This window comes from Homarus americanus, unplaced genomic scaffold (genome assembly GCF_018991925.1).
Source record: "Homarus americanus isolate GMGI-L3 unplaced genomic scaffold, GMGI_Hamer_2.0 scaffold43895, whole genome shotgun sequence".
Taxonomy (NCBI): Eukaryota; Metazoa; Arthropoda; class Malacostraca; order Decapoda; family Nephropidae; genus Homarus; species Homarus americanus.
Window position 1 is genome coordinate 1019052 of NW_024738072.1, and position 15192 is coordinate 1034243.

At 44.0% G+C, this 15192-nt stretch overlaps 1 protein-coding gene across 1 annotated transcript; it reads left to right on the plus strand.

Annotated features, from left to right (window-relative positions):
• The first annotated feature begins 9534 nt into the window (after positions 1 to 9534).
• Positions 9535 to 15123, plus strand: LOC121873672 (UDP-glycosyltransferase UGT5-like). The gene is made up of 8 exons (XM_042377347.1): positions 9535 to 9600; positions 11606 to 11779; positions 12234 to 12488; positions 12760 to 12990; positions 13302 to 13466; positions 13712 to 13934; positions 14406 to 14625; positions 14792 to 15123. Exons 2-8 carry the CDS (start codon positions 11606 to 11608, stop codon positions 15072 to 15074), a joined length of 1551 nt encoding a protein of 516 aa, XP_042233281.1. The 5' UTR covers positions 9535 to 9600; the 3' UTR covers positions 15075 to 15123.
• Positions 15124 to 15192: the final 69 nt, after the last annotated feature.

A 15192-nucleotide genomic window follows, 5' to 3' on the forward strand; every position in this document is an offset into this window, starting at 1 on the left:
ACAGACACACACCAACCCACGGGTACACACTCACGCACGAACACACCGACTGCACTCATTCCGTTATATATATTTTATATATATAATTTACTTATCTGTGCATTTAATTAATTTTTTGTCTCCGATCTTGTTGATACGACGGGCTGACCGGTCAACACTAATTTGAGACTCGATATACAGAGTAAGTATTTATGTCCCGGGCTTTACACAGCGGTGTTCCTAGCGCCCGGATGACTCAGACGGATGACAGCTCCACAGAGATGGATGACCAGTCAGAGCGCGACTCTCCACCCTCTCCCACCACATCTCGCAGCCTTTCACCTCGACCTTCAGCCTTATCTTCAGAGTTAATTGCTTTGATGAAGTTTATGAGGGAGGAAAGGCGTGAGGACGAAGCGAGAAGACGTGTTGAGGACGAAGAAAGGAGACAAGCGAAGGCAAACACAGACCACCAAAGGAGATTGGAAGATAGTGAACGGTTTGCAGCTTTGATATCTAGCCTTACTGCTAACCAATCCCCTGGCTCTCCCACCGCTTCGGTATCGACTGGCTCAGATACCCCGTCAACGCCTTCTGTATGCCCTCCAGCCCCACCCCCACCCATCTTGAAGCCTGATGTGACTTTCCAGACTTTTCGGGAGTGGCGGCAACGGTGGATTGATTATGCTACAATGGTGGATCTCCAGAGCTTGCCACAGCATAAACAACTCCTTCAGCTGCGTATGTGCCTGTCTTTGGAAACGCAGCGTGTGTTGGAACATATGTTGCAGGTGCCCTCGACTTCTTCATTGTCTGTAGAGGAGATACTGGAGGTTCTACAACGGCACATCAAAGGTCAGCTGCTAATGTACCACTTGCCACATGTCGCCGGAGAGGTCAGTTGACCCATAAAGAGTGTAGGGACTACCGGCGCTTGTAAGCGCACCCTTGTATACTTCCGTCAAATAGAACCTACAATACTCTACAGGTGTTTGTGTTCGCCTTTGTAGTTAGAACTGAGTACCCAGAACCCCTACATGGCGCAGTGAGCCCCTACAGCTGATATGGTGGATATGGTGGTTATGGTGGATATGGTGGCTAGGGCTGCTATGGTGGATATGGTGGCTAGGGCTGCTATGGTTGTCATGTTTTTGAAGGTTTATCAACTTACTTGTGTATCGTGGAGGCGGCTATGGAGGACACCCCTACCTCACCACTAGAGACTATGGTAAGCCAACATTAACACTGGTTATGCGTTATGTTAGGAAATTGTGATTATATTTTCCTCCATTAATGTCACTCAGGTGTAGGGACGTGCACATGACGGGGGCAGGAAACTCAAGATGGGTTATTTGGAACATTATATTTAGGTATTTAGTCATCTGTCCTAGTTTCTCAAATTTTTTTTGGAATCCATAAATTTCTGAAGATGATGTACAGTCACTCAAAAAACTATATCCAAAATAGTGTGAGAAAAAAAATGACAAGGGATGATGGATTTTGACAACCCTACCGAGACAACAGGAATGGCAGGGTTCAATCTGAAATTCATCAACAACCTCCTCAAGTAGAGATAGCTTTTTTGAGTGACTGTACCTCTTCGATCTATTATCTCCAGTAAGGGTGTCTTCTCTTGTTTGTTTTTTCTCCCATTTATTGGGCACTCCCCTACATCCTTGTGTAAGGTGAAGCGCAGAAGCGTTTACAGTGCCCAGCAGGGAAACATGCTAAGTTCATGCTTAGAAGCCTGAAGAGTCGAAGGCGTAGAAGCCTGAAGAGTCAATGGTTTATGTCTAAGCAAGGTATTGGAAGTTCCAACAACTTGTCCCTGAATACGAATTCGCAATTTTCGACTTACAGCAGGTACCTACTTTGCTGCTAGGTGAACAGGGACGAAGGGGACTAGGAAGAGTGTCCAAACAACTTCCTCTGGCCCGGGAATCGAACCCGTGACATCTTGCTTGTGAGGCAAGAAAGGTACCGCTCTACCACCAGCTCCCCCCCTTCTCTTGTTAAATAGGTAAATGGCTCGGTGGTTTCTAATCCCTTATGTACAGTCCGGGACCAAAGTTCACTCCTGTGGTGAAGCGGAGTCATGGGAATCAGTCTCCAAACTGACTTACCCTGACTGTTTCATCTCACTTTGGGTCGATGCTGCTTTATTTTGGGAGGGAGGGAACTTTTGACCTCCTGTACAGTAGGTTATCCAATTTACATACAGATCATTCTAAGGATCTTATAAAGTTTAAAGATATGAATTGTCAAAATGTTATAATACTCAAGTTCTGTGAGTTATAAAATGATTAACCCCATTCCTGTATTTAAACTTAATTGCTCTTGTAAGGTTCAGTGACTTGTCTGACGTGTTCTTCTATAAAGATGAATTTTACTTACAATCAAAGGGGGTGTATCAGGGACTCTAATTTATCCCTGGTGTTGGTCACGTTTTATATGGAACCTTATGAGAGTTCCATTCTATCTCTGATAAAACCCTCTTGATGTGTGATGGTTCAGATACGTAGATATTTTTGTTGTTTGGAATGACAGATGTGTGCGGCTTTAATCATTTACACACACACACACACACACACACACACACTACTACTACTTTGCTACCACTTGGAATCGAGTATGAAGATCATCCAGCTATGATGCAATGGTATGAGTTATTAAGGATGTCACCTTCATTGGTGAGTTCTGAGGTGACTAAAGAGATTGACACGGGACTGGCAGATGTTGCACGTGTGGAGGGCTACATCTAGTGCGGGAGGGGCAGAGGCAGCGTCTTTCTGGCGCTGGTGCTTCTCTGTCTCGTTTTACAGTCGGGCTCACTCGAAAGTATTGACACCTTCTCGTGTGGTGAGACCAAGCGTTACGGTGTGGAGTAATTGTTTCCCAGGTGAGGGGGTCGATTTGGTACTTAATCAGGTTTGTCTTAAGACTACCCTTATACCTGGACAGATGGGAGCCGAGATACCGAAGGTGGGTAACATTAGAGAGGGTAACACCATTAAGCTTGATGGGTGGTGGAGGTGTGGCTGAAAGAAAATCCGAGTCTTACAAACATTCACGTCAAGTCCGAAGTGTACATACGCATCTGCGTAGGTGTTCAGGATCTCCTGTAGGTCGCATTCAGTATGAGCGACAGGGGTGAGGTTGTCTACATGCTGAAGTTTAGTAATGGAAGCTGCGGACACCTTTGTTCCTGTCTGGAGTCGTCTTTATGTTGAAAAGACCCTTCATCTGGTACTCGATGTCCACCCTGCCGGCTAAATTGGCACTGATGGCAAGAGTAAGGAAGGCAGCCAAGAAAATGGAAAAGAGAGTTGGTGCCAGTACATATCCTTGTTTTACCCTAGTTTGGATGGGAAAGAACTCAGACTGGGTGCCATTGTGCAGGACTGCCGTTCATGCCATCGGGTACTTGCCTCACAATGGCGATGAAGTTTGGTGGGCAGTCAAAACGGCTGAGGGTCCACCTGAAGGCTTCCCTGTTGATCGAGTCGAAGGCCTTGGTTAGGTCGATGAAGGCCATGCACAGATAACGACGCTGTTCTCTGCACTTTTGCTGTATCTGGTGGGCAGCAAAGATCATATCAGTGGTGCCACGTGATGGTCTAAAACCACATTGAGATTCTGGGAGGAAGTTTTCTGCCTCAGTAACAAATCTGTTAAGGACTCGGGCGATAATCTTGCCAACTACAGACAGTAGTTGCTACAATCTGACCGGTCTCCCTTGTTCATATAAATATTGACGATGTAGGCGTCTATAAGAGCTTGGGGGATTTCCTCATTTTCCCAGCATATACAGTATTCTCAAAGAGAGAGTGGAGACGGCTGGCAAGCAGAGGTCTTCCTACTTTATACACCTCGGCTGGGATTCCATCAGGCCCTGAGACTTTGTTATTTTTCATCTGTTTGATGGCAGTAGCTACCTCATCCAGAGGTGGAGGACAGCTGAGGTGAGTCAGGTCTGGATGCAAAGGGACCTGCTGGGTAGTCAGGGAATCCACATTGGTGTTTCGGTTGAGTGCTTTCCAGCACTGAAGGATACCTTCTTAGTTTTTAATTCGGGAGTTTCTTTCGGATGAATAGAGGGGGCTGCACCATGAGTGACTGGCCTAAAAATGTTTTAGCGGAATTGAAAAATTGCGCATCTTGTGCTGATCTGTTAGTTTTTGCATTTCACATGCTTTATTTTTAAATGAGTCGCTCTTTAGATTGCGAAGTTCGTGTTGGGTTGCTGCTCTCTAATTGCAGAAGGTATCAGCTATGGTCCGAGATTGAGGGTTGTTCTGCTGTCATGGTCACAATGACGGCTGGTCTGTTTGAAACCTGTTGATTCATATTATACTTCATGCCCGCAAAATATGTGGATAACTGGTGAGTTATTCCTAGGAAGAAACGCGTTTTCGCTCTCCGTAAGTCCCGCCCATTTGGGGTACTTCAGTTGTCAACGTATATATTCCATTTTTTCCTGCAAACTCAATCTCGAATTAGTTTATGTAAATCAACTTAAACAATTCGCAAGACCGTATCAACTGAGGGTCATCTTTGAATGTGTAGCAGTTGATTTGAATGTAATTCCTGTCATTGCGTGAGTAGCCACCTCTAGCAACTCACGGCGTATATAAACCCATGCGTGAAGGAGGATCAGCCCTTCCTTGACGCTTCCAAACTTATCTCGGGTATGTGTGTTCCCCGCCGATATAGTCATTCAGTTTAACTTCGTCAATTTTGTGAATATCAGTGTTTATGTTGTAACAGTGAAATAGTCATTTACCCAGTGTAAGAATTACTATAACGTAAATGTCGTCTGTCGTTGCTAGACGAAAGATTGTTTGTGATTGAGTCATCATCAGCCTTCCTTTGACGACTTCCAATTTATCTCAGATCAAGTGTGTGGGTTATTTGAACACCCCCATCGGCTGCCCGGGGTCGGTGGCTATCTAACAGTTAGCTGTATTGGACGATGTCGCTGATTCGGCAGGATTAAACTGCTCCAGTCTTGGGAAATTTCCCCAGACTCTCGCCACGTGTCAGACTCCAACCGACCATAACAGCGATCTTCATTTGTTGAGACGCCAGTGTTATGCTCTGGGACACTGCGTACAGTTATTTGGTCCACAGTATTTGTTATATATGATTGGAGATAATTAACCAGAATATAATTATCCCATGTTGGGTAGTGAACCCATATAAATTGTTAGTATCAGTAATAACTTGTTATGTGCTGTGAGTGCATCCTCCATATGTACTACCAACAGTTCTAGTGAAGGTACCATATGTAAGTTTGTCTTGTAGCTGTATGTAATGTAATGTACCACCAGAAGTAAGAGTATCCACTTGGGATTGCAGATGAGTAAAGCCAAGGAGTTGAACCTTGTAGTTGTATGCTAATGCCATCTTTTACCAAATTTAATTTCGTATTAATAAACCATTTCTTAGAGTATATTAGGGGTATCTTTTTCTCCCAGTATTCACCTATATTTTGTCCAATGGCTTCATACCAGAATTACAGTACCCATGTGCCTACCCTCGCTATGCTACCAAAGGTCTGAGGTTATGAAGTAACCATGAAATGAAATATTTAGACAGAACAAATGAAGGAACTAAGACAAAGAAAGAAGTATGAAATAAGAATATAATGGAGAAGAAGAAAATCCCCGCCCCTAATGATGGCAGCGTGTTCCCTGCCCTTATACTGCCAGTCGGTTAAAGCAGCACATTTATCATTGATGAGTACATTGATTTTTGGGTCGTTTTCATCATACCAGTCATGGTGTATTCTTTCGATCTGGCCAACGGTGTGTCTGCATGTTTTTGTCTTGACAGTCGAGATTATCCCATTCAGTATTGGGATTTGGGTTGTTTATCAGCCCATGTTTGAGCTGCTCTCTGAAGATATGTGCTGCCGCTGGATCCTCCAAACGCTTAGTGTTAAAACCTCTTTTGGAGGCTTGCTGTCTCCACCGTTTTGGGGCGACGCGAAGTGAGCACTTGGTTCTGACGAGCCAATGAGCAATGTCGCAGTGGACTGAGCCACGCATGGGTCGGGTGATGAGGACATCGCGGCGATCTCTTTCTCTGACAATGATGTAGTCAATGAGATGCCAGTGTTTGGATCTTGTGTGTTGCCACTAACCCTTGAACTTGTCGGACTGCCTAAACAAGGTATTGGTGATAGTGAGGCTGTGTGCAGCACACTAGCTGAGGAGGAGTAGGCCATTTGGATTACACTTGCCTAGTCCATTTCTCCCTTTAATTCCCAGCCAGATGTCAGCATCTCTGCCATTGAAATCACATTGTAGCACAACCTTATCTTCTCTCGGGATAGAGGTTAACAATGTCAAGGTCGGCATAAAAGGCTTCCTTGATGTCATCCTTCTGCAGCCAGTGTTGGGGCAAATGCACTGATGAAAAAGGCATGACGTGAGTTGTTTTATATTTGGTTTATATTTGTGAATTTTTTAGAGCAACCCAAAAACACGTCACTGATCAAGGAGAAGGCGGTAAAGTAATGATATTTTGGCCACTTGTTCCATTAATGATCAGGCAGTGGCATAACACAGCGTCTTTACCAGGAATGCAATATTAGCTACGACATTATGGAGGTTCTGTATTCTACAATACGGTGAACGAATATTTAGTTCCCATAAAATAGATTCACTCCGGCTTGTCAGTCTGATATCACTTTGTCAGTAAAAATGATCGAGTTTCATATTCTACATGGTCATGTGTCTCATCAGGGCCAACAACAACAACCCAAGGCAGTGTAGCAACATGAAGAATTATTCCATCACACACACACCCATCAGCCTTGTCATGATCAGTTTGATAAATTAATCAGATGTGTAGACCATAATAGTAATAAACCATGTACACGGATTTGAACGAAAAAATTATGCCGTATTGGGTTTAGGGATATTTAGTAAGACTCGCATACTGACCCCGCTATTTGATATGAATCCCCTTTGGCCCAATGGATAAGGCATTGGCCTCCTAAGCCAGGGATTGTGGGTTCGAGTCTCACCAGAGGTTACGACTATAATTTTTAGATAGTAGGTAGTAGGCAGCTATCAAACAGGGAGGTTCTACCTCCTGGGAAGATATTGGAAGCATAATGTGTTGTCTAATGGTAGACCCTGCTGCCATAGGTCATCACGAAAATTGTGACCAAGTCCCAGGTTGCTGATCTGACTTTCTGCCTCATTTACACACAATTGCAGGGTCTCAATTGTTTCTCTTACTATTGACAACACAACATACATACTGTTGTTTCTCACTTTTGATTTATTTTTTAATTTTTGTATTTATTGATTTATTTATTATTATTATATTTATTATTATTATTATTATTATTATTATTATTATTATTATTATTATTATTATTATTATTATTATTATTATTATTATTATTATTATTATTATTATTATTATTATTATTATTATTATTATTGTTAGTTATTGTTATTGTTATTATTGTTATTGTTATTATTGTTATTGTTATTGTTATTGTTATTGTTATTGTTATTGTTATTATATTTCGCCCTCCAGACCCTGATGTGGGTCAGTGACCTGTGCCCGGGTGGGCTAATCCCTGTAAAAAAAAAAACCGCTTCAGTCGGGGCTCCGTCACTAGCGGCAACTCTATGCCAGTCCAGTACCGCAACCTCTTCCTCCAGGCCTTCCGCAGGTTGCCGCAGTGAGTCATCTGGAAATATGAGGGAGAGCTGGAGGACGTCCCAGACAGCGTGATGATCAACAAGTGGCTCCCCCAGCAGGACATTCTCGGTCAGTTTAAACTGTTTATCAACGAGGAGTGTCGTCTTGGCTCACAAATCATTAAGTGTAACGGAAGCAAGAAGAAAATGGATTAATAATGCTTTAATGTTGTCTCTAAATTAAGGAAACCAGTAAGTTAATGTGACATCATATTTTAGTTGTTGATGTAATGATCCTTGATGGTATATTAGTGAGAATGTCCTTATTAATATGTCGTTCAGGTAAAAGTATGAGTCATGGTTTTAGGTGAATCGGTGGTAGTACAGGTAGGAGTGGATATATTATATAAAGAAAATCATATGTCTTATTTCTTATTTCTTACCGTAGAGTTCGATACCTTCACACTGGTTACTTACAGGCGATTATGGCGTATCTACGTAGAAGTTCACTCCACCACTCGACTTTCCATGATTTATACTTGATAAATGATGATTTAATGAATTCCATTAATTTCCAACATCTATCTCAGTTATTGGTTATCCTTTGTCATAACCAATCAGTCATTACCTTTAGTAATGATAAGATAGGATCACAGATACGGGCAGATAATTGCACTTACATTTATTTGTCAAGCTTCCATACAATGATTTACAATTTGCATGGATATATGAGTCACTCACGTTCATGCTGTAATAAAATTAATCTTCTAAAAGAGAATTTCAACTTGGGGACACATGTGATTACTCTACTGTGGGTATGACCTAACAGAGCCTTAATTCTTCAAGTGATACATTTACTGCCAGCCTGGATTGCTTTTGTTGCAACCAGGCTTCCGCACAAGAACTTCTTTCCATGGCCATAACAACAAAAAGTACTCTTGGGTTACCACACCTAGTCTAGCGTCACTGACAGTCACTGTAGACGGTTGTCACGGCAAGGAGAACTGGTAAGCGTGACTTAAATTAACCATCTATTTGCAATAGACCAGCCTGGATTGCTTTTGTCGCAACCAGGCTTCCACACGTGATATTTCCACAGGGATAACAAATCTAGGTTAACACTTAGTCTCGTGTCGATCACAGTCACTGTAGACGGGTGTCGTGCAGGAGAACTCTGTAAGCGTGAATTAATTAACCATTTACTGTAGGTTTGATAGGCCAGCCTGGATTGCTCTTGTTGCAACCAGGCATCCACACGTGATATTTCCACGGGGATAACAACCTAGGTTAACACGCTTAGTCTCGTGTGGAGGATGGAGTGGCGGTGGAGGACTCGGGGTGGTGTGGTGTCCCGCCCCCTTTCAGGAAGGAGAGGATGGAGACGACGTCTTAACTATGCCATAGTCTAGGGGATACTACTTAAAATGAGGTTTTTGGGTGTGAAGCGATGAACAGTACAACACTTTCACTGCCCACCCCCCAAAGGCTGGCTAACATACCTAATTGAAAATACATGTCCCAGTTATGCCTCGCCGGGTGTCTTATCTCTGGTAAAACAAACTTTGGAGTTGGTTGCGTGGGTAAGCCTAACGCAAACCATGACAATGAGGTGTGTGATAGCGTAGAGTCTCAAGGTCATTACGAAACACTCACTCATGCTGATATACTCATATGAAGGAGTTTCTAACTATGTTTTTACAGCCCAATAAAATCCCACACACCAAAATCTCTGAAACTATATTTATTTCACTCAGGTTTAGGAATAAAACATTTCCTAAGAGGCATAAAGGCGCAAGCTTTATAACCAATGTTTGTAAAGGTGTTGTCCGCTTCACCACAATACAAACTTACTGTGTGGCATCTGTTGACGTTGGTTTAGGGTGCACCACGTTGGCCTAGGACACCAGTAACTAGTGTTGGGAAGGGCTGTGTAGTGGTGTGCTGCATTAGAGAGAGAGTGAGTAGTTATTTTTTGATCAAGGAGAAGGTGGCAAGGGAAAGTGTTTGTGGTCATCTATTTGGAATCATCCACGGCCACAGCTAAGAGTTTTCAGGAGGAATACAACATTTTACTGACGATACTATATTGATTTGTGGTAATTAGAATGATCTATTAAGAATATGTACGTCAATTTGTCTGATAATGACTTCACTCCTGTTCAGTATATCCAAATCTTCAGTTGTTTGTACGGAAGCGAGCTGTCTTGTGACTTTACTGTATTATCTTGAGTTCTGTAATGGGACATGACATCCTGGTGTGCCCACTGTGTGTCACATCTCGTAGGTTAACACGTTCAGGGACCCGGTAACATGTCATCCAGTCACTATATGTAACTTGCCTACATAATCCGTGATCCTTCAGGTACTTAAATACAGAGTAACGAAGGAAAGCTTAAACTCCGTATGCTTCGCTGTTGGACACTGTAAACGTTTTTGCGCTTCGCCATGCACAAGATGCAAAGGGGTGCACAATAAACCAGCTTCCTCGCGGGGTAAATATTATAATGGTTAAATTCTCTACACCTAGCAGAGTGAACGTACATACATATATACACACATACACATACAAACATAAAACATACATACAGTACATACATAAAACATACATACACATACAAACATAAAACACACATACATACATACACATACAAACATGAAACATACATACATGCACATACAAACATAAAACATACATACATACATACACACATACATACATACATACATACATACATACATACATACATACATACACACATACATACACACATACATAAATACATACATCACCAGCCTTATCATAGCTACACGTAATCAGTGATAATCTCCCATACGGGGTCACGATAAGGTTGGTCAAAAGAGTAAAGTCTATATATACGACACAGGGCCGAGTACTGCCTTATCGTGTGTAGCGGGTGACATGTACTAGGTCCCACGTACTGATTAGAGTGATAACAATGTGCCTGGGTGCTGTGATTACCTGGGTGTTGGGATTACCTGGGTGTTGGGATTACCTGGGTGTTGGGATTACCTGGGTGCTGTGATTACCTGGGTGCTGTGATTACCTGGGTGCTGTGATTACCTGGGTGCTGTGATTACCTGGGTGTTGGGATTACCTGGGTGCTGGGATTACCTGGGTGCTGGGATTACCTGGGTGCTGGGATTACCTGGGTGTTGGGATTACCTGGGTGTTGGGATTACCTGGGTGCTGGGATTACCTGGGTGCTGTGATTACCTGGGTGCTGGGATTACCTGGGATTACCTGTGCTGGGATTACCTGGGTGCTGGGATTACCTGGGTGCTGGGATTACCTGGGTGCTGGTGCTGTGATTACCTGGGTGCTGGGATTACCTGGGTGCTGGGATTATTACCTGGGTGTGGGATTACCTGGGTGGTGGGATTACCTGGGTGGTGGGATTACCTGGGGGCTGTGATTACCTGGGTGCTGTGATTACCTGGGGGCTGTGATTACCTGGGTGCTGTGATTACCTGGGTGCTGTGATTACCTGGGTGCTGTGATTACCTGGGGGCTGTGATTACCTGTTGTTTGATAGTAAAATTATCTAATTTGCTACAGATCCGCTCTTGTGTGGGCCTTGGCTTGGTTATGGCTGGTCCCTGTGTGGCTTCATCTCTACGGTTGGAAAATACTTGTCAGTCTACAAGCGGGTAAACACGAAAGGAACCAACAACGATCCACACCTCTATATATTGTTCTTAATGAATTCCTATGAACGTGAAATACTAACAATAACATCCACCATTACTGTTTTTCGAAAGGAAGTCCAGCACGCAGGAAGTCTCCAAAAATATTTAGAATTTATTTTCGATGCCCAGTACATTCTCAGCACGGTAATTTCTGATGACTGACAGTAAAGTTTCCCCACAGACGCCAGCTACCTTTGGTTGTTGAACAGTTTGTTGTCTTTAAGGTTATAATAGTCTGAGTGTTGGTGTTGCAGATGAAGGTGGCGACGCTGTGTGTGTTGGTGGCGGCACTGACACAGGGCGCCCTAGGAGTGTTGTCTCCCCCTGAGAGGTCCTACAAGATCCTCATGCTCCTCCCCGTCTCCTCAAAGAGCCACAGGAATGTCTTCATGCCCATCGCTGAGGCTCTGGCTGACCGTGGACACAAGGTAAGGTCTTAGGTGGCTGACCGTGGACACAACGTAAGGTATTAGGTGAATCTAATTGCTCCTGGTTGCTTAAGAAGTTGCCCCCTTTGATGCTGAATGAAGCCATGTGATCGTTGACGAGTGTTAGTTAAATATGAATTCATTTATTTTATTCTATCCGAGACATTGACATTTGTTCCATCATGATCTGAATATATCTTGACTACTTTAGATGATATTTAGTGATTCTGGGTGACCTTAATCTCGTCTCTTTGAATCTGACTCAGCCTGGATCCATTTTCCTATCTTATACCGAGTGCCTCTGGTTAGTTGATGTGAAGGATTAGACCCCAGCTGATCCTGAGTGACTATCTGTGTCTTGAATTGATAACAGTGAACATATTATGTCACAAAATGCTTGGTCACCTTCCCACAACATGACTTAAACATCTTCCGCCCCTCACCTGTCCTCCAGGTAGTGATGTTGACCAATCACCCCAAGTCCTCCAAACACCCAAACATCTTCGAGGTGCCACACGGCCTCCCACAATTCAGGGAGGAAAATATGAACATGTTCGAGATGAGGAAGAGTCCAGGAGGCACCTTCAACATGTTCACGACCGCCCTGCCGGCCATAGCCAGGGATATGTACAAGGTGAAGGCGGTGAAGGACCTTTACGATAAGAGGAAGGACTTTGATCTCATAGTAGTGAATCACATGTTTAATGAGGTTAGTGAGTCTTGTTTCTGTGTTGTGTTCAGTAATGTGAACATCTGTTGAGTCGTTTGATTATTTTATTGATTAATCTCATCATTTTAACGTTTATACAGAGAATAGTGTGATATTATCATTGTAAGTTCTCTCTTTTCCCTAACTTATGAATTTCTAACAACGGAGGAAAGGCTATCTAAATATGCTGTTAGTGGCGTCTTGTTTGGCCATAGACTACCGTAGTTGTACTTTTAATCACCTGTGACCTTAAATAACCATCGTCTTACAGATGGTTTACCCATTCGTACACGAGGTTCCCTTCATCAGTGTTGCCACCCCAGGGATGGACCCACGTCAGAGTGCTGTCTTGGGCAACGTCCTCAACCCAGCTTGCGACTCGACCTACCTTATCGACTTCATCCCCTCATCCGCGTGGCATCGTTTCCTCAATACCATCAAACTTATAGGGCATTCGGTATACTGGCGTCACTGGGCCATTGTTCCTCTCATACAGAAAGAGGTGAGTTGTATATCATATGATTAATGACTCACTTTTAAACATTTCATGATCAGGAGAAAGGTCTTCTCCAGTGTGATCTTCACTACCAAACATGACAGGTCTCCAGGACCCCGTTTCCTCCTGGACTAATACTGGATAGACAAACTGTCCGAACAGCTAGTAAGTTGATAAGTGAGAAAAAAGACCTCTTATTCGAAGGAAATGCCGGATACTTTCTCTCATTATTGTGTAAGTTGGTTCAGCCTCTTTACATATAATCTTTGAGGAGCTGCTTCAAGTGTAGGCAGTAATGGCCTCCTGTCACTCCTCAGATCTCGGCACAGTTCCCAGAGCTGCCGCCGCTGCTGGACCTGGAGAGGAACATGAGTCTGGCGCTGCTCAACTCTCACTTCACCATCAGCAAGACGGTGCCTCTCCTGCCCTCACAGGTGGAGGTGGGCGCCATGCACTGTCGCCCCGCCAACCCTCTGCCTCAGGTCAGTTAGCAGCATCTACCCTTATCTTTCATCTTATCATCGTCTGTTATTTATCATTTAGTATCGTGCTCAGGGGTCGTGCTCTTCCTGCTTATCTTAAATACAGAAGAAAACCGGAATTTATCGGTTTACAAGATGGGAAGTAATTTGATCTATTATGCAAGCCAAGGTCAAGACAGGTGCTTCACTCAGTAAAACACCTCAGTTGTCCACAAGTTGGTTGACCACACATTACTGCCTTACAGGAACTGGAGTCGTGGATCACGGGGGCGGGGGCGGAGGGCGTCATATACTTCAGTCTGGGCTCCGTCGCTCGCGGCAACTCTATGCCAGTCCAGTACCGCAACCTCTTTCTCCAGGCTTTCCGCAGGTTGCCGCAGCGAGTCATCTGGAAATATGAGGGAGAGCTGGAGGACGTCCCAGACAACGTGATGATCAGCAAGTGGCTCCCCCAGCAGGACATTCTCGGTCAGTTTAAACTGTTTATCAACGAGGAGTGTCGTCTTGGCTCACAAATCATTAAGAGTGACTTCCACTATAATCTTGCTGAGTTTCTCATTAGAGGGTCAGCCTCTCACAGTCCTGAGATGTGCCGTAATGGTCACTCAGAGGACATGTGTCAGGTAGACCACACGGCCTAAAGTTATGTATGATCATAAACCAGTTAAGACAGGATAGGTATATCTCCTCCCTTGATGATTCTTATGAATTAGGTATTACGACCAGTCGGTAAGTACTTGGCCACACCTTATCCACTCTCAAGTTGTACACGAATCTGACACTTCCTTCTCAGTGGTGATCAGGCTGCAATGTCGCCACGTTAGTGCTCTAACCTTTACACCACTGTACGTGACAAAAATGAGGAAAATCATGGGTGCTGAAGCACATTGTGCTTGAGACAGTAACCAGCGTGTTGCTAACACAGAGTATGTACCACAGCCCACGACAACGTGAAGGTGTTCATCACACACGGCGGTCTTCTCAGCCTGCAGGAGTCCATCTACCACGCCACGCCCCTCCTCGCCCTCCCTATCTTCGGCGACCAGCCCAAGAACGGTCTGTTCGTGAGGGACTCTGGCCTGGGCCACTTTCTGGTGTGGGAGGAACTCACTGAGAACCTCATTATGAACGCTCTCACCGACATCATCAGTGACCCTAAGTAAGTATAGCAGCTTACAAGTAGCCAAAAGCTTCCTGCCTTACTCCTGCACACAGGACTTGACCTGCTGTTTACATTAACACAATCTTGCAGTTAAACTGTTTATATATCACACAGACAGCACAACAATAATAGTTACCATGAGTTACACTTTACTCTCGGTCAGGTATAAAGAAAACGTGATGAAGATGTCAGCTGGGCTGCGGGATCAGCTGATCTCGCCCAAGGAGTTGGCTGTGTTCTGGACGGAGTATGTCATCCGCCACCGAGGGGCGCCCCAGCTGAGGTCCCCGGCGGCACAGCTCTCCTGGGTGGAGTTCCTCATGCTGGACGTCCTGCTCCTCCTCCACCTGGCTCTCCTCGTCCTCTACTTCACCCTACGTCGCGTCCTGAGGGCCATCTCTGCTAAGATCTTCGGCAGTGGCGGAAGCAAGAAGAAAAAGGATTAATAATGCTTTACTGTTGTCTCTAAGTTAAGGAAATAAATGATTATTATTATTTTTGTCTTTTACTTGTTTACGTATTTTTTTTTTATATTGCACCCCTCTACACCCTTGTGTAAGGTGA